This window comes from Panthera pardus, unplaced genomic scaffold (assembly GCF_024362965.1).
Source record: "Panthera pardus isolate Hobbes unplaced genomic scaffold, ASM2436296v1 HiC_scaffold_1, whole genome shotgun sequence".
Classification (NCBI taxonomy): domain Eukaryota; kingdom Metazoa; phylum Chordata; class Mammalia; order Carnivora; family Felidae; genus Panthera; species Panthera pardus.
Genome location: NW_026526654.1, coordinates 86,062,592 through 86,083,047, shown reverse-complemented (window position 1 = coordinate 86,083,047; position 20,456 = coordinate 86,062,592). Strand labels below are relative to the sequence as shown.

Here is a 20,456-nt window from a genome sequence, read left to right as displayed (position 1 = left end):
AATTACCTTAATTTTAAATTTTATAATTGGACTAGCATTATATTTCTATTAGACAAAGTTGCCTCCAAGGCAAGCAATAATTCATACCTTCCAATAACTTCTGAAGGCTGGACCGCATGACATGAATATTTTCAATTCCAACAAACTGAAATCTAATATTAGAATAGTTGTCTTCATTTTCATAACCTTTTCCAGCTGCTCTGTTGGCCATTGCATTCAGCTAAAATTTAAAATTTTAGAAATTGAGAGATAAATTGCTTTTATCTTTTAATTTAGTTCACCAAAACATCATGAAAGCACTAAATGAACCATATTTTACCACAGAGTTTAAAGAACACTTTAAAACTGAATATGCTACCATTTTTTAATGAATAAAAGTGTCACATATGTTATTAACAGTAAAAAGGGCCACTAACAACACGATTGCTATATAATGGAAAGTTCAGACAAGAAGTTCCCCACAAATAATTTATGAAACTAATTCACTTATGTTTGTAGTCGGTTTTCCATACGTTTGCAGTATTTCAAAATTTAGAAGAAGAAAGAAATATCTCTTATCTGAATCCTAAATGATTCAGAGATGAGCAGAGCTGGGAAGTTTTTCTGTTGCAGAATGAATGAGACCCACTTCAGAGCAAGCCTGTGGAGCCCTTGACCATCGGAGAGCCACAGGGACCCTGAAGAATCAGATCTGAAATGCACGTCAGGTTATTCGAGGTCCTCCACATTAGAGATTACTGGAGGCCCACATGGTACATACCATGGCACGTAATCCACGAGCCTGATACATCTCCAAGAACTGGGCCAAACTAAGGAGAAAAACAGACTGCCAGTAGGCCCAATGTCTTTGGTCACTAGATCAAATGTAGAAGCTCATTTAAGATTTGGCATGTTTTCATTCTTCCAGACTAGGATTTCATATTACACATTATTACTGTTTACTAAGTATTCTTATCAACTTGGATGAAACAAAACCTAAATTGAAAGAAAAAGTAGCTTTTCATCCAGTGGATGGGGGCCCAGTTTGGTAACGAGAACAGTTCAATTCTAACTGCTGGCTCACTGGTGATTCCGCACCTAAGGTGAAAGTTAGATAGTAAAACGCTTCCACATTATTACTACATAAATTTGAGTTCATCAGGTGAGAGTCAGAGATTAAAATGCTTCCACATCACTACTCAAGTTTAACTAGTATAACAAAACAAAGAGAGAGGGCTGTTTTCTGTGTGGAAGTCAATTATACAAATGAGAGGTATAAGGTCCTGAGGAACAGATTGCCCTCAGGCCTCATATTCAGAAAGTCTTGTGTTACAACAATCGTTTATATCTAATATCATCTAAAAGTAGTTCTGACCTATGAACCCACCTAGATGAAACAAGGAAGTAAAATAAAATTTGTCTTACGATATCACCAACATTCCAGACTTCTAAGAACGTCTTTTCTTGTTAAGATAAAAGATCAAATTATCAATTTCTAATTTTTAATATTTCTTAATTTACTCAAATTAATCTTCAAATTAATCTTCTGTTTCTTCCATTATCTTTTGTGAGAATGCACAATGATGAGAATAACTTCTAGAACAACTACCGTTCCTTTCAACAAAACTGCCTAAAATCGTGTTCTATATCGCTCACTCGCTTTTTCTCATCGCTTTCTCTTATTTTCTCATCATTCCAGATTTTTGAAGAAATCCTCACTATAATTCTGCCAATGTCCTTTTGTGTAGCCCACCAGCTCTGCATGCGATGCTATAATAAAAATTAAAAGTGATGTTAGCTATTACCATTGAGGATTTTAATTACTTTAGTTTCAGGATCCAATATGCATTAGTTGTTTAACGGTGTTTATAAAAAGGAAAAGGGATTCTGACGTTTGGCCCAATGATCAAAATTTAACCTAACATTATAGATGCCTAACAGAACAACCGTTTCCTGTTTACTATTTATAATTCTCTAGTTCAATGTTTCTTAAGTTGAACTCACTATTTTCCTTATTTTCTTGAATATTTCAATTAAGGCCCATTATTTTAACAAAAAGTATTTTGACAATTAAAAATTCTACCAAAAAAATTTAGTAAGATTTTCTAATTTTTCACAACACACATACTATTTAATATTTCTTCACAATAACATAAGACTTACACATCAACAAGAGCTCTCAATATAAAGTTCAGCTTTTCTAAATTTACATATAAATCAAAAGACATAAGAAATCACACATCTGGGAAACAAGTCTCCTAACCTGGCATCCTTTTAAAGGCTGCTTTCCTCAGTATCATTAGCCTCAGTTACTTTAAAACTAGGATTCAGATAGGTCGATTATGGGCAATTAGATCAAATCTCACTAATTAAAGTAACAAAGATAATGAAACAAACAGACTGTACTGTATTCAAGACACGTACTTTGGGCCTGGTATCCATTACATACATATAGCGATTGACTGGGTTGGCTTTACTAATGGCTTGAAGCAAATGTTCATCCTCCAGGCACCTGGCACTGAATCCTGATAGTGGCTGACTACATCGACAAATGGCAGCCTAATTTTAAAAGGACAGAAAACAGATTATTCAGAGATGTCTAAAACATGTCTAAAAAATGCTTAAAAGAAAAACAAAAGTTAAAATCAAACATGTAATCTGTTTAAAAGATGGCAAGACAATTAGAAGATGTTAACTCTAAAATACTATTAGAATTAAACGCTTTTTTTAATATCTTGGTGTTATGTAAATTTTCCCAATATTTTCTTCTAGTAAGAAACTGAAATGCTTCCTTGCCTAGTTTGATGAAAAATTCCTAAATTCTAAGAAGCAACACTTGGTCAATTCTCTATCATGTAACCTACTAAGATACTTGCATTCTATGCTCTAGATTATAAAATACTTTGAACTCAAGTTCAAGTAGGAGATTAGTCAATAAAGGTAGAACAAAATTTTTAAAAATAGCAACATTTGAGCTTTTACTTTCCCAAAGCTTTTAGATCTCTACTGAGAAATCAGATCTTAATATAAAATGAGACATAAAGTAAGAAAAATGAGTTTCAGTTTAAATTTGAGTTAAAACATAGTCAATCTAGGAGGGCAAACATATCTGTAAGAAGTAGTGAATGTTGGATTAGACATTTTAAAGTCTTAAAGAAAGATTGAAAGATTTAGACCCATATACTTTTTCTCCAATCTCATCCATACCAACTCCAACTTAACCCGACCCAACATTCCAACCACAGTGTTTAACATGAAGGAAAAAGAGTAACATAAATTCACACATTCACATATTTTAAATTCATACATAAAACCATGAGAATCTAATAAAATAGAAGAAAATGAGGACTGCTTTACAACATTCTTTTCAGACACACTTTCTGATTTGTTAAATTGGGCACTGAATATCTATTTTCAGCCAAGCTTTCCAATAAATACTGTATACAAATGTGGGTGTGTCAAATAGAGGCCATACCCAGTCATAACTCCCTACGACTTTGTTATGAAGAGTAGATTGAGAATTTCTGTTTAAAGTTTTACCTTTTACCTCTGGTTCCCTTCTAAAATTGAACTAAAATTCTAATAAAGACATCTAAAATGTATAAAATCAAAAAATCAAAGAGAATGGAAAAGAGAAAAGTACAGTAGAAATATTAATAAAATTTCAGTAAATGAAAGCAAATTGATAAGTAATAACCAATTTACTGGAACAAAGAAAGCTGCCAAGTTGTTATAAGTCCACAAGAACCAAGTATTCTGAGCAGCAAAATTTACCTCTGATTTACCTCTGAAAGCTTGACCCAGAGTATAACTGAAAATAGAACTGGCTGAATATCTGTATGGGGACTAGTTAAGGCTCCCACATCTTCCCTCACCCTGAAGACAAAGTTTATCCTATGAAAAGGATTAACCCCAAGACTCTGGACAATAGGCACAGCTGTGGGTGTAACCCTCAAAAAACAGGAGGATGGGGCGGTTGGGGGGGGGGGGGGGGCACCTGGGTGGCTCAGTCAGTTGAGCATCCGACTTCAGCTCAGGACCTGATCTCATAGCTCGTGAGTTCAAGCCCCACGTCGGGCTCTGTGCAGACGGCTCAGAGCCTGGAGCCAGCTTTGGATTCTGTGTCTCCCTCTCTCTCTGCCCCTCCCCTGCTCACACTCTGTCTCTCTCTCTCAAAAATAAACAAACATTAAAAAATAATTACAAAAAAACCCCAGAAAGAATCCAAAGATAGAGATCACACATGCACACAAACTTCTGAACAGCTTTGTAGTACCCCACTTTTAAATATGAGAGGGCAGCTAAGAATCAGGTATTCTGAAAGGCATGAAAAACAAACAAAAAAATAAACAGAAAAAAGGAACTCTGAGCCACAGACAACTAATGTGGGAAGCAAAATAATATCTTCAGAGAACCCAGTCATCACGGCCAAGAAAAGTGTCTAAAAAGTTCAGGAAATACAAAAGAGTTCTTAGATTTAAATATAGTATAGCAAAAATAAAGAAGTGGACTAGAAACGAAGTCGAGGAAATGTAAAAAATAGAGATGGAAAATAGGAGAGAAAATGAAGAAAAACGGAAGTTTACAGAAGCCCATTAGCCCATTTGCCAACACACACACACACACACACACACGTACAAAGGAAAGTAAAAGAAGACAGGAAGTTACTAAAGAAATGGAGAAGTAATTTCCCCAAAGCGAGTTCCCAAAGAGAATTTTTAAAAACACGCCAAAGCACCTCACTGTGAAATTTCAGAACACTAGGGGGAAAAGCAGATTCTAAAAGCTTCCTGAGGAGAAACAATCAGGTCACAAAGGACTGGGAGTCAGAAGTGGCATGGGACTCCCCAACTTACTAGCTGTTAGATCTAGGAAAAGTGGTTTACTCTGCTAGTCTCCCCATCTGAAAGTTACAGGTAGTTAGTAGAGGCTAACTTATCAGATTGTCGTGGGGATTTCATGCATATGAAGCATCTAACACATAGTACCTCGGGGCCTACTATTACAAGCTACAAAGAAAACTCTGCGGTAATGGGCAATCCCTATTACAGCATCTCAGTACAAAGATGCCTCCTCCCCCTCTTCATATTGCAGAATCCTTCTGTTTGAAGAGCTTTCTACAAAAACTGAGAGCCTGAAATACCCTTGGTTTTCTTCTTTTCTTAGCTGGCTTCTCAAGACTGTGGTTTCCCCCAATACACGCAGGATGAAAAGAGAACCACAGGAAAGAAGAACCTATCTGTGCCTTAATCCTAGTACTTTCAGGTCCCTATGAGAAGGAAGGAAAGACTGAAGGAGGGCGGGAGAGGAAAGAAACATGACAAGTAGGAAAGGTTCTGTATTTCAGGCTACTTTTGTCTTTCAAAAACGTAACCCAGAGTTCCCTATCAGCAACGTTATAATAATGATCTCTTGATGTAAAAGCAAGTGCTCTTTAGGGTGCTTAAACCTGAAGAGGGGTTACACGTCGTTTGTAAATTAACAAAAGAAAAAAGAAAACCTTTTCTTACCTCTTTATGTTCATGATAGTAGGAAAGAACTGGGAATCTTCCCTTGCTCCGGAACTTGGAACTACCAACAATTATTGGTTTACTTGCTATTCGGGGAACATAAAGTTCTCTGGGGTAAGTTTCACAAATCTGTAAAAAAACAAGTGAAACATAACCATTCTTCTCACCATTCAAAAACCATGAGGTTGAAAACCACCTTCAAAAAACTTTCAAACTTATTAAATGCAAGTGCGGTACACATACGGACAGACAACTTGCCGCTGGGACACTCTCGGGCTCTGGGACTAACATTTTCTGAATTTCTCCCAAAAGGTTGCTACGTCGAAGTAAATCAGAGAAAGACAAATACCGCATGATTTCACTCGTACATCGAATTTAGCAACGAAACAAATGAGCAAAGGGGAAAAAAGAGAGACAGTGAGAGACAAGCCAGGAAACAGACTCTTTACGGAGAACAAACTGATGGTTACCGGAGGGGAAGGGGGGGGGGGGGAAGGGTTACACAGGTGATGGGGGTTAAGGACGGCACTTGTGAGGAGCCCCCGGTGTTGTAAAGAAGTGTTGAGGGGCGCCTGGGTGGCGCAGTCGGTTAAGCGTCTGACTTCAGCCAGGTCACGATCTCGCGGTCCGTGAGTTCGAGCCCCGCGTCGGGCTCTGAGCCTATGGCTCGGAGCCTGGAGTCTGTTTCTGATTCTGTGTCTCCCTCTCTCTCTCTGCCCCTCCCCCGTTCATGCTCTGTCTCTCTCTGTCCCAAAAATAAATAAAAAACGTTGAAAAAAAAAAAAAAATTTAAAGAAGTGTTGAGTCACTGTGTTGTACACCTGAAACTAATATTACACTGTACATTAACTACCTGGGATTTAAATAAAAACTTAAAAAAAAAGGTCGCTAAGTTACCTTGTATTCTCGGTTGGCATCAGACAGCTGCCAGTTTGAATTTGGCACTCCCATCCTCTTATATTCCTCGGCAAGGTCAATGAGCTGCCAGCCTCGGAGTCGCTCCGAATCGTTTTGTTTGGGATTGTAAGAGAATGCATAGAGATCTTCATATTTTGCTGTAGTATACAAAACACATAAATGTTAAGCTGCTACTATTATAGGATTTATAGTTAAAATTCTACAAATAACAGTTTTTCAGTTGTTGTTTTTTTTTAACGTTTATTTATTTTTGAGAGAGAGAAAGACAGAGTGTGAGCCGGGGAGGGGCAGAGAGAGAGGAAGACACAGAATCCAAAGCAGGCTCCGGGCTCTGAGCTGTCGGCACAGAGCCCGACGCGGGGCTGGAACCCACGAACTGTGAGATCACGACCTGAGCCGAAGTCGGACGCTTAACCGACGGAGTCACCCAGGCACCCCAACAGTTTTTCAGTTTTATCCCTTCGTTTTTCCTTTAAAGTTTTCAGAGATAACTAATACCTGAACATATTTGAACTGAATATTTTCTCAGTCTGTTAATTCACATGATTATATCTAAAGGGATATCAATCTGAGATTCAATTTATATCATCAGCAAAAGCTAATAAATAATATTTTTATATTATCATACCCTAGTGTAATACTTCTTTTTAAAAGTAAACTTCTAATGACGTACACACTTCTCACCCACCACTCTTCCCAAACGAGATGTGAAATGAAAACACTAATGCTACGTTCCTATACATTCCTATTCCACGCTACATTCCACGTACATTCCTATAGGACAGTGTCCACCAAAAGCCGCAATGGTTGTACAGAGCTCCGGACAGCACTTGTTCCTGAACAGCGTTGAGCCCCTAAAGTGACAGAACCATCTTTACTGTAAGATTTGGCGTAACCTGGGACACTGGGATAAATGCTACAGGCTTTATGTGTTAGCAGAGAAGGGCGTACATACACCTGCTCCTAGGTCACTACGGTCCGGGTGTTCAACAAAAAAGTACATTTAGTAACCAGTGTGCTTTGTCTCCCTGGAAAGGTCTATGTAATTCAAGTCAATGTTGAGGGAAGGAAGCCTCCAGATCCTGAAGGCGTAAGTAGTAATAGGATTCTTCTTTTGGGCCTACATGCCTCTCACTCCTACCTCTACTAAAGTTGGATTCACCCTCCCTTTCTCCTTTGGTGATCTCCCTTATGTTCCACTCTGGGTGATTAAATATATTAGTCCCGCTGCTACCAAAGGAGCCCGACCTTCCTTAACTTCTCATTTAGCAACCAATTTCCAAGTCATTGGGATACCTTATTTGTGGGATACCCACTTGAAAAAAAAAAAAAAAAAAAGAAAGCTGTTCTGTTGGCTACCAACAAACTTTAAAAACATTAACATGAATCTATGCTTTTTAAAATCTGTACTCTAAGTGCTTCATTTTTTCTTTACTCTTACCCCTTCTTTGGAAACCATTCTTACAAGTCAGATCAGAAGTAGCTAATTATTTCTAAGCCAAATTTTTTGGAATAGAATGCACAAGAACTTGACTTAAGAGTTAAAGTATCTACCCAAAGGATACAAAAATACAGATTTGAAGGGGTACATGCACCCCAATGTTTACAGCAGCATTATCAACAATAGCCAAACTATGGAGAGAGCCCAAACGTCCATCGACTGACGAATGGATAAAGAAAATGTGGTGTGTGTGTGTATATATATATATATATATACACACACACACACACACATATATATATATATATACACACACACACAATGTAATATTACTCAACCATCAAAAAGAATGAAATCTTACCATTCGCAACAAGGTGGATGGAGCTAGAATGTATTATACTAAGTAAAATAAGTCATTCAGAGAAAGACAAATATCATATAATTTCACCTATATGTGGAATTTAAGAAACAAAACTGATGAACATATGGGAAGGGGGGGAGAGAAGAGAGAGAAACAAACTACAAGAGATTCTTTTTTTTTTTTTTTTTTTAATGTTTTTATTTATTTTTGAGACAGAGAGAGACAGAGCATGAGCAGGGGAGGGGCAGAGAGAGGGGGAAACACAGAATCTGAAGCAGGCTCCAGGCTCTGAGCTGTCAGCACAGAGCCTGACGCGGGGCTCGAACTCACGGAGTGTGAGATCATGACCCGAGCTGAAGTCGGACGCTCAACCGACTGAGCCACCCAGGCGCCCCATACAAGAGATTCTTAATGACAGAGAACAAACTGAGGGTTGATGGAGGGAGGTGGATGGGAGATGAGCTAGGTGGGTGATGGGCACTAAGGAGGGCACTTGTTGTGATGAGCACTGGTAGTATGTAAGTGATGTGTCAAAGAATTGTACTCCTGAAACCAATATTTCACTGTATGTTAACTAACAGAATTGAAATTAAAACACACACACACAAGAGTAACTTAAAGTATAAAGTAACAATGAGATTTAATCCATCACAAAATTAAGTAAGCTTTGGTCTCTCATAACAGTACCTTGTTTTGACAGTTGTAGCAGGGAATTGTAAATATCATGGCAATCTCTTTCTCTGGGAACAATGAAATGCACAATCCTGAAGTTCTTGCACTGAATCACAAGTGGGCATCCAGAAGTAGTCAAAGCTAGTTTCTCCACTAAGGCAATATGGTGATGCAATATCTACAGCATGAAAAAAACATTTGATCAGCGTCGTAAAAAAGTCAACATCGTATTCTCTTCCAGAGCGCATACGTGTTAGAAATGCCCTCTTCAACCAAAGTCCTCAGACTTTGTGACTGAATGCCTGAGCCAGAACTATGCTCTGATACTTCTCCATCGCTCCGCACATTCAATACATCATCAGACCCCAACAACCGCGTCCCCTACATCTCTCTGGAACCTACTTCTCTCGGTGTCCACTGTCACTCCTCTAGCTGCAGTGCTCCCATTGTTTCTCACCTGAGTAACTGTAAGTCACCGCCTACATGCTCTCTCCCTACCTACTCTTACCTTCCTCTAATCCATCTTCTACAGGGCAGGTGATGACTATTAAAAAATGATTTAGAAAACAGCAATCTGGTCATGTCATTTCCCAGACTCTGGGTTCTAGACTCATTTCCAGCCCCTCCCCGCATCGACTTCGAGTGACAAGGGCCCTTTCTGCATCAACCTCCTTCACACACACTCAGTTGTTCTTACTAACTGGCAAACTGTAGGTCTGCCTCTTCACCTAGGAACTTCTAGTATTATTTCTGGCCTTTGCTTAAACCTCACCACCAAGAAAAACAGCCTGACAACCCCCATGGCCTTTCCCATGGGAAAAGTTAGGTCCTCTCCATTTTCTTATCCCTTATCAGCCTATACTTTTCCATCACGGCACTCAGAACACGAGTAATTCCTTGTATACAGTGAATGTCTATTTCTCCAGCTAGATGTTGGGAACTTCATACAGACCAATACCACAGCTAAGTTGAGCAACGTTCTATCTCTAGCACCTAACACAGTATCTGGAGCATTGTAGTGACCCTGCTCAATTAGAAAAAGAAAGTCTCAACTGTTATATCTTATACATCCAAACTTAAAATCTGACCAAACCAGCAATACAGGTGTCACTGCTTACACCTCCCTTACAATGTTTCCTGACTGAATGAATAGAAAGTTCTACTATAAACTCAATACTTGATGGCATTTTAAAGATATAATTATCACTCATATGAGTTCTAATATTCTGCTTGCTACTAAAAAAAGTTTTCTTTTTCTCAATACCATTCCTATTAATTTAAAGCATTTTTTAAAATGTTTACTTAAGAGAGCAAGCAGGGTAGGGGCAGAGAGAGAAGAGACAGAGAATCCCAAGCAGGCTCTGCACTCGGTGAAAAGCCCAACACAGGGCTCAAACTCATGAACCGTGAGATGATGACCTAAGCCAAAATCAAGAGACCGACAGTTAACCAACTTAGCCACCCAGGCACCCCTACTTTAAAATATTTACAGAAAAGTTTTCGGGAAAATAAAAGATCTCAAGAGTTATAGCAGATTCCTGAATGATAAAACTCAATCATGACAAGAAATAAATTCATCCCAAATTAATCTAAAACTTTAATGTAAGTTCCAATAAATAATTCCAAATGGCTTTTTGCCTTTTTCTGTGGGAGGGTAAGAGATGGCTGATTATTTATATACCATACATATGTATTATATAATTATAAAATTACATGCTGGTATTATTAATCACTAATTATATATTTTTTCTAAAGTTCACATGCAAGATTAAATCTATAATATAATCAAGAAAAGCTTAAAAAAGACTAATGAGGAAAGAATTTGCTCTACAGACATTAAAAGTATACATCACACAAATATTTAACACACACTACACATGTACAGCTCACACTTGTGGCTAACATTTAGCACTGTTAACATTGATATTAGCAGGCCTGTGCCAAGTTACTCAAAATGGTCTAATACTAACATCTAAATAGAGAACAAGAGACAACAGCTACTGTAATAATGTCACTATCGCGATTCTAATTACGACCCAAAATTATTTGCAAGAAAATGCTGCAGAGACCGGCTCTGTCACTAACTAGTGACATGACCTTGAAAGAAAAATCATCTGTAAAATGAGAAAAAAGAGAAAAAGTTGGTAAGTCTCTAGATCTAAAATGTTCATTTCTGTGGATCTACTATACGAAATAGATTTCATTCAGGAGAGACATATGGGAATATACTGATAAGAAGGCATTTTAAAGACAATAATAGGAGAGAACAACACTGATATTTTTTCACTGCCCCGAAACTATGTTCTCAACATCCGCAAGAAGAGGTTGAGGGGAAACGTGCACATGTATCGCGAGGAGATGGGTAACATACTGAGAAGGTATTAGGACAGACGGACAAAGGAGGCGTAGATAGAGTGGGTGGTAGCATGACTAAGGATTTTACAAGGCCCTCCTGGCAGCTCCCGGGCCAACACTGCATGGGGAGGAGGTCCAGTGCCTCTTGGGAACACAACTTCTCCGAGATCAACATCTCAGGGAAGTATCTTGACTTACTGCAATCACGTATCAACTGGATGGCCTTCCTGGGAAAATCAAGAGTACAATCAAAGAGAGATTGTATTAAAAAGCTAGAGTCAATCAAGGAATGTGTTACCGGTACAGTGGAAGCAATATATCAAAAGAACAGGACAGGGAGCTTAAAAGCAGGCCCTCCCTTTATCTATCACAGTTGATAGTACACATTAATGCAATGAAACTGTCAGTAAATGGTGCCAGTATCCATATGAAAAGAACATGAAAATGAATCCCTAAGTCATATCATCCACCAAAATATTTCCCAGATATATTAACAACTTATACTTGAAACACAAAATGTAAGTTTTTGGAAAAAAAAAAATAGGAGACCCTTTATGACTTTAAGAATCCCTTAAGTCACAAGACAGCACAAACCATAAAAGAAACAATGGAAATCTAATACATTAAAATTTCAAACTTTAGTTGCAAGACGTATACACATACAAGACAAGCCACACACTGGGAGAAGTTATCTACGACACATACACCTGACAAAACATTAAAAACCAAAATTCCTATAAAGCCAGTAAAAGGATAAACAGCCCAACAGAAAAAGAAAAGGAAACCTAAAGGCCAAAATATCTGAAAGGACAACTTTCTCATAATCAGTAAATTAAAATCACAATTGCACATCCACCAGAGAGGCAAACATTGTAAAGCTGACAATGTCAATGTTGCTGATGATGGTGGACCATGAGTCCCACTCTACTGAGAATATTCTGAAACAACTATTTTGGAGAGGTGCCACACTTGGTGAAGGAAAATATGCACTTATCTTAGACCCAGTAAGTTTACTCTCAGCCAGATACCTCTGAGACACTCTGGCACATATACAGGAAGAAATATATATAAAATATCCATTACTGTACTGTTTGATCTATAATCAATCCACTTAAAAAACACTGTAATTGCAATTTGGTATAAAAATACCACGGAATATGCCATTTGATCTATTAAACATGGGCATGTATTATTTACATTTTTAAAAATTAAAAGGAACAAGTAGGTATTTTATAATTATTTATGCAGATAAAAAGAGTCTTGCTATATTCTATAAAAAATTTCCACATTCCACATGGTATCTTTGTTTTATTAGGAGGGAGGGTAGAGAATAGGTTGTTGAATTTTGTTGAAAGTAGGTAACCAAGGATTAAATTATTTGTACATGACCAAAATAAAACACAGCTATAGGCCAAGTCCATTATTATAAATATGGTAAGCAGCACAGCAGATGTCCTTCTTACCCAGGTTTCTTTCTGATGAGAGTCTATAAATAATAGATGTGTGGCTGTAAGATAGAGTGTTCCTGTTAGAGACTTGTTGCTGGTACTGAATCGGTCAAGTAATTTCACTTGCTCAACCTAAAAAAAAAAAAAAAAAAAAAAAAAAAAAAAAAAAAAAGATGTTATCTCTCATTTCACAAGTAACACAAATTCTTTGTTATCCCAGGATTTAAATGATCAGCTCCAATTTTTTTTCCTCCTTCTGTTCAAACACACGAGTTTATTTAATGTTGAACATTAAATTTCACCTATCTCGGGGAATAGGTACACCATCAGTAACCTGGGTACTTTTTAGAGTTAAAATTATAACCGATACAGGAACTCCGTAAAAAAATATTAACACAGATACTAAGTGGAACAGAAAGGAAGCATGTGGTATAAACAGAAACAGTTTTCATACCCAAGAGTCCATAAATTTTAGGTTGGCAAATTAAGTAATAAATACAAAAGGTCATTTACCTAGGGTCATGGAGGTAAACTACCAGAAAAATTAAATCAGGAAAGTTAAAATGGTTGCAAACTCCAACTGAATTGCTCTATTCTCTTCACCACTCCACCCAAGCCCATGTTTTGTAGCCACCCCTGTGCTTTTCCTCATACCGTTCTCCCTTTCTAAGACAGTCTCGTCTGCTTAGCTAAGTGCTAAGCACTCTTCAAGGCTCACTGATGCCCAGTCTCTTAACCCGAGTCCTTCTCAGAAAATTGATTAATGTCTCAGCTTTGTAGTTCCTCCCGGCTCTGAACGCCCCGTCATGGATTATGTCACACGCTGCTTCCGGGCTGTCTAGTGGATGAGGCAGTGAGGTACCTAGGAGTTCTTTATTAATAGTAAACACCCACGCATGCGCACGCGCACACGCTGGGTTGCCATTGGGGAATGGGGTTAGAGTTGGCGGGAATGTGCAGGATGCTACTGTTGTGAAAACACAGTATTTATGGCTGTGCATGCTCATGGGGACGGGAAAAAAGTAAAACAACCATAACCAACTTAAAATTTTGATCGGCAGCTATAAGAGTAGGCTGTGGATAATTCTTTAACTTGTGTGTCTTCAAAACCGGATTACTAACAGTTATCTCATTAATTCTATACTTTTCCCATACATATTTTGTTCCTTACTAAAACTGAAGAAACAAATGCCCCCCATTATGAAATTATGATCTTCAGTGTAATAACTACCATGTAAAACACTAATTAGCTTCCCCCAAAGAAACTTCCTTCCAGGGTTTTGCACTCATAACAGTTGCTGTCCAAATAAGTCAAAATTTAAATGTAAAAATAAAGCACCTGTTTTTGATAGAAAATTTTATTTGCAAGATTAAGGCAATGAATTGAGTTTTAAGTCTTTCTTCTGGAAACTTATAGAGATATGATCTAATTTATATGGCTCAGTTCTCACAGTTGATTTGACAGGCAAAAACTGCCAGATCATCACACTCCCTGTCCTTTATAAAAGACAATAGGAAAACCTCCTTCTTATAAACCCGTATGAAGATTTCTCTTGGAGATCAGATTTGTTTAGGACCACTCCTTCCTTAGATAAAATTCCAACTTCATTATGCAACACACTTTGAATCCACACTTAAATTTAAACACTTTTAAAACAATGGGTCAATTACTGTTTACCCCTCTTCCAGCTTGAACTTGGCTGTAAGGGCACTGCGGCCAACCAACAGCAATGACCCCAGTATAAAATCTCACCTGCCGCATCTCTGAAGCAATGAAAGCGAAGTGCCAATGGCACTGAAGAGAACTGATGAATATACTTGGAAATAAAGGTGACTATAAAGTGTCGACACTACTCACGCAAACAATTTGTGCCACTTCACACGCTACTCAGAAACGATTAAAAAAAAAAAAAAGGATATTGGCAAGTAGTTTAAAGGGAGTAGGGGCTGATGTTGTTATTACCATTTATTTAAATGAACAGTAAGTTCTTTTTTAAGTCCACGTGAAGAGTTTTAATCTGTGGATTTTTAAAAGGTCACAAGTATTTCTTGTTATGCTCCAATCATAAGCTGTAATAATTTCTTGACAAGGCACCAATTCTCTACACACAATTATCCACATGCAAAACGATCACACCACTTTTCATTTGAATGTTAACCCTCTTCCCTCCATCCCCCACCTGGGGCTCTTGTCCACTGTCATTGGGTTAGCCTATACGTTAATGATTCCCCAAACTAAATGCCAACTCTGAGCTCTCCTGAATTTACACCGTCTGTTATACATATAATAACAATAATTCCTGACATAGTATTGAGGTCTTATTATGTGGCCAGTACTATGATAAGTGCTTCACATACATCATTTCATTGCTTTTCACGATTCCTATGTGGTAAGTACGATCAGTGTCTGTATAAAAAATGAGACTTAGAGAAGTTAAATGTCCCAACACCACACAGCAAGTAACGGCCAGTAAGCGGAACAGCACTGAACAGGAATAGTCTGATTCCTGAAGTAGGACACCTTCCCACCATGCTAAACTGCTCTACTTGTGTCTAAAGAGTTGTTAAGCATGTGAAGATGAAACTGATTTTCCCTCACCCCTCACAAATAAGTTCCCAATCCTGTGTTTCTGAACTGAGTGAATATTAACCCGTCCTCATCCAGTCGCCCACATGAGAAATCTGGGACTCATCCTATGATCCCCAACGTTCAATTAATCACTAATTCCTACCAACTTTATGGCTTGCATATTCTAAAAATCTGCACCTTCCACTACTATTAGGGTAGTTCCTACAATATAATGAAATCATCTGTTCACGTGTCCATCTCTCCCACTCAAGCTGTAACATACCCCAGGGCAAGAACTCTTATTTTTTTAATAAAGTTTTTTTTTTTTTTTTAATGTTTATTTTGAGAGAGGAATCAAGCACAAGCAGGGGAGGGGCAGAGAAAGAGGGACAGAGGATCCGAAGCAGGTTCTGCGCTGACAGCAGAGAGCCCGATGCGGGGTTTGAACCCATGGACTAGGAGATTACGACTTAACTGTATGAGCCACCCAGGCACCCCAAGAACTGTCTCTTATTTATGTCTGACTACCTAACGACTAGTATAACATTTGACACAATAAATGTTTGTTAAACGAAAGTGAACAGCCACAGAGAAATTTCTCACGGGGGGAAAAGAGAAGGTGCCCACAATTTACGAGTGGTCTCTTTTGCTGAAATCATCCAAGAGATTCATTACGTAAAATTCTTCTTTGTAACATTATACTGTCCCTAAGGTCTCTCTGCCACCTTTTCCCTACGCAGTAGGTGAACAGTAGACACTCATTCAGGGGTTTACAACTAAATGAACAAACTTAAAATCAGTGGAAAAACTACTAATAGAGTTCAGCTTTTTTGTTTTTAAATACATGTGTGGACTCTCAGTCTGCAATTCCCAACTCATCACCCAATTAGGACAAAGTCACTCTTCTTCTAGAGCTGCGTAACACTACACGGCTCTTTCAGGCTTGCTGTCTATCAAGATTAGAAATTCAGGTGACAAATACTCTTCCTGGGGCACCTGTGTGGGTCAGTCGGTTGAGTGTCCGACTCTCGATCTCAGCTTAGAGCTTGATCTCAGGGTCATGAGTTCAGGCCCAGTATTGGGCTCCGTGTTGAACGTGGATCCTACTTAAAAACAAACAAACAAAACTCTTCCTAACACTCCAAGCCTATTTCTTGATTCCCCCTAATTTCTATATCCAAAATTATCTGAAACTCCATTTATTAGATCTCTAATTCTGGCTACCTACACACAAGTCCCAAAGCCTACCTGTTCCTCCGAATCATCTCCAAAACTCTACATAAATCTAAATCCCAAGCCCCACTGAACTACATTCAGTCATCTCAGAAGATGGAGACCAATATAAATATAAATACATATACATAAACATAAATACATATGTATAAATACATACATATATTCTTTAAATACATATATGTAGAAGAGGCACACCGACCCAATATTTAAAGAATCTGTATTTTTATGAAGCTCACCGGGTCATTTTTATGCAGCAGGTATTCCTTCTAACTTCAACTCCAAATTAATGCCTTTTGCTCTTAACTCACATTAGGCTAGGTTCCTTCCCTATCTTTATGCTCTTTTCCCAAATATTTAAGGCCCCATCTCGTGTAGTCCCCCCACTTTTTAAAAGAGCTTCTTACAACTCTGGCCCCTTAAAATATGTAACTGCATTATGGGCATGTACATACACTCCCCTGCCCTCCCCCCCCACACATACACACACATCTTTAAAGAACATAGAAAAAGGGGTACCTCGGTGGCTCAGGTAATGATCTCTCGGTTCATGAGTTTGAGCCCCACGTCAGGCTCTGTGCTGACAGCTCAGAGCCTGGAGCCTTCTTCAGATTCTGTGTCTCCCTCTCTCTCTGCATCCTCCCCCACTCTCTCTCACAAGATGAATAAACATTAAAAAAATTATGAAGAGCATAGGACGAACATGAACATAAATATACATTATAGAGAGAGTTTACTAAAAAAAAAAAAAAAAGAGTTTACTAACTCATTCAACACAATTTTACTAGCTATCAATAAAGGTCAATTTGTCTGGGCCTCGTTTTCTTTATCTGCAAAATAAGTACAATAATCTCTCCCTCGAGGGCTGCAGTAAGGTTGGATAATAAATGTAGGTACTTTACCCCAAGGTTGCTTGAAAAACAGTAAGCAATAAAGTGCTCAAATGTTTGCAAAAATTACTACTGTTATTAAGTTAGTAAGCTGATAAGGTAAGTTGAGCCCTGACAGTCCTCTATATTAAAACGATGTCAAGTTCACATGGAGAAAAGGAGGAGGAGGCACACCGACTCAATATTCTAATGTGTGCTACAGCTGGAAAAAACTATGTTTTCCTAATATAATATTGAAAGCAAAGCTCAACAAAATTTTCTTAACTAATACACAGGAAATACAGAATTCTCAATAGAAGAGACAGAACACAAAAGGGGGGGGGGGCATAACATTTATTTGATGAAAAAGAAACTCCCGTTAAAGTAGAGCATCTGTGATGCTGTAGATAAAAGGATACAAAGGGAGGATTTTAAGCACCGTAGCCCATGATCGGATACGGTTTTTAAGATCTTTCCAATGGCAACGTGGAGAAAATGTTGAGTAGAGAAGAGATGGGAGGAAGGAAACCAGGTAAGAGGCTAATGGAGTGATCTAAGGGTGCCTGGGAGAGACGTAATAAGTCCTGGGTTAAGCCACAACAGACAGGATAAAGAAGCCCATCGTGAGATAACAAAACTGAGGTGAGGAGGAAGGAGAAGTAGAGAAATAGAGGCTTCTTGAAGATGTTAATCTCGTCAGACCGGTTGCCATTCACTACGATAAGGTATAAAAAGAAATATAAATCTGAGGGAAGAGAGATTATATATGACTCAGTTGAGGATTATTTACCTTAGTAAATGAAAAATTATATTCACATCAGAAAATATAATAGAAAAATCATTACATGACTGCCTCAATATGGCAATCGCTATATGGATGTGACAGATAATAAAATGAACCTGAACATTAGTCCAAAACGTTTATACGTTTATTTAGTACTTTAGGTTCCGGAGAAACTTTAGGTTCTGAGAAAATTTACGAATTATTCTGTTCTTTGCTACAAATCCTAAGGTAACTGTAAAAAAAAAAAAAAAAAAAAAAAAAAAGGAAATCAGATCTTTTTCTTCGCTAAAGTTATCAGCATACAAATTTCAAAGCAGAGACTCAGCCAACTTCTAAACACCAACTGCTGCCTCATATTTCCCTTTTTCACCAAGGAACTAAAAGTACTTCACAGATGTTGCGACAGATCTTTCCCAGTGTTTTCCTGGAAACGTTTTAAGTCAGGTATTTAGGGAACCACAACTCTTTCAATTGACTAGCACTGAGGCCCTACAGAAATAGTGTTAGGATCCTTTAATTATAGGTATTGCCACGCGCAAAAAGACAGTGGGGAAGAAGGAAAAGGTTTTGGGAACAGAATAAACAAAGAAGAAATGGTGCCGGGAGAACACAACTGGAGGGTATGGTCATTATGGTGAGGATGGGAAACGCCAACACATTACTTTGAGGGCACGTAAGCTGAATTGTTGCCAACTTCGGGCCTGCACTGAAAGGTCCCCGAATGGTCTCAACAGGAAGTTCAAATTTCAGCTGATTACAAAGCTGGAAAGGAAAAACGCAGGGAATCACACATACGCAGAATCACATCTAGAAAATCCAGACACCGAGTGGCCTCTGGGACAAGAAAGGACCAATGGCTACCCTCCAAGTTCTGCATCAAACAGCTGTACTTTACAACTCCCTGACAAAGGTTACTGAAGCAGAAAATGCACTGTCGGGGTTTCTCGGACTTGTCGTGAGCCACCCCTATAGCCAGGCACCCATTGGGACTCTTAGTATCCACACGCCGCAGCACTGACGTCTTTCAAAAAGAAAGAGCGTCAAGCTGCCTTTGTGAGGTGGGAGATGAACCTCAAAAGGGCAGTGACTGCCATCTTTCTTTGTTCGTGTACCCCCAGTTCCCACAATAGCGTCTAGCTGAATAAATCACCAATGAGACCGATTATAAATCCAGGGACGCTTTTCAATCCTGTCTTACTTTGCTTTTCCGCAGCATTGGACACAGCTGACTTTTCACGAATGGCTTCCTGTCTCACTCAGTAAAAGCAAAGATTTCACATCAGCCTTCAAGGCCTGCCCCTTTGCCCCACTTTTAATCTACTAAAGTGCTCTCTCCTTCACTCACTCTACTCTAGCCACACTGGTCTTCTTACTAGTTCGTACTAAGCAGGCATGCCCAGCACGGGGTTTCTGCCCTTGTTGTTCCCTCCTCTGGGACTCTCCCAGCCACCCCTTCCCAGCCCCTGTCCCTGTGCAGACGGCTTGCTCCCTCATCACTTTCAGGTCTCTACTCAAGAGTCACTATCTCTGTAAAGACTTCCCTAACTACCCTACTTACAACCATCCTCCCCCAACCCCACTCTGGCACTCTCCACAGCAGTTACTATCATCTACCATGTTACATATTTGACTCATCAATCTTGTTTGCTGTTATGTCTTCCCCAACGGGCAGATGAGTTTTATAACGGCAGGGACTTTTGTCTGATTTACTGACCACCGTTTCCCCAGTGCCTAAAATATACAACCCTAAAGACAAGGAGAGAGCAGAGGAAGAGGAAGCAAAGAAGGAAATTAGAATAGGGAAAACTGTTCCCTTCCTGTGACTTGCCTCTTCCCGTTTTATCCCTAATACTCTTTCTCTGACTCCTCTTCTCCTGCTTGCCCCCCCTTTGTAAGTATTCTCAGGGCTCTAACCTTCACACTCTTCTCCACAGAGCCTCTACGTGTACTCCTTGCAGAAACTCATCCATAAAAGAAAAAATCAATGATTACCTAAACACTGACAACTCCCAAATCTTCTTCGGGACCACACTCCTCCCCTGACCCTAGACCCTCATAATCGGCCACCCTAGACCCTAGACCCACATAATCTGCTAGACACAACCGGACCACCTAAGTTCCTCTCCTCCATCCCCTACTTTCCTTCCATTTCTACTCATGCTGACCTACCTCACTATTCAAATCTCTTAATTAGACCATTATTCTGTGGAGAAGAGGAGTGTTATGGTTAAGAGAACAGGACTGGTATCAGAAAGATCTAGATTCGGGGCGCCTGGGTGGCCCCGTCGGTTGAGCGTCCGACTTCCGCTCAGGTCAT

At 38.9% G+C, this 20,456-nt stretch overlaps 1 protein-coding gene across 4 annotated transcripts in view; it reads right to left on the bottom strand.

Moving 5' to 3' along the window:
• The window catches only part of MTMR6 (myotubularin related protein 6), a 40,397-nt gene that overhangs the window by 16,412 nt on the left and 3,529 nt on the right, over positions 1-20,456 (bottom strand). For 3 of the 4 annotated variants that reach the window (XR_002079593.2, XM_019447952.2, XM_019447950.2), the window contains exons 2-8: positions 12,700-12,816; positions 8,897-9,059; positions 6,387-6,544; positions 5,490-5,618; positions 2,404-2,538; positions 1,636-1,749; positions 88-220 (exon numbers count right to left, since the gene is read on the bottom strand). Coding sequence is in view for 3 of the 4 variants with exons in the window: in XM_019447952.2 (XP_019303497.2) it covers positions 88-220; positions 1,636-1,749; positions 2,404-2,538; positions 5,490-5,618; positions 6,387-6,544; positions 8,897-9,059; positions 12,700-12,816 (949 nt within the window). In the remaining variant the exon portion in view is untranslated. The remainder of the gene's footprint in view (positions 1-87; positions 221-1,635; positions 1,750-2,403; positions 2,539-5,489; positions 5,619-6,386; positions 6,545-8,896; positions 9,060-12,699; positions 12,817-20,456) is intronic. The other variant, XM_019447951.2, reaches the window with a different exon arrangement.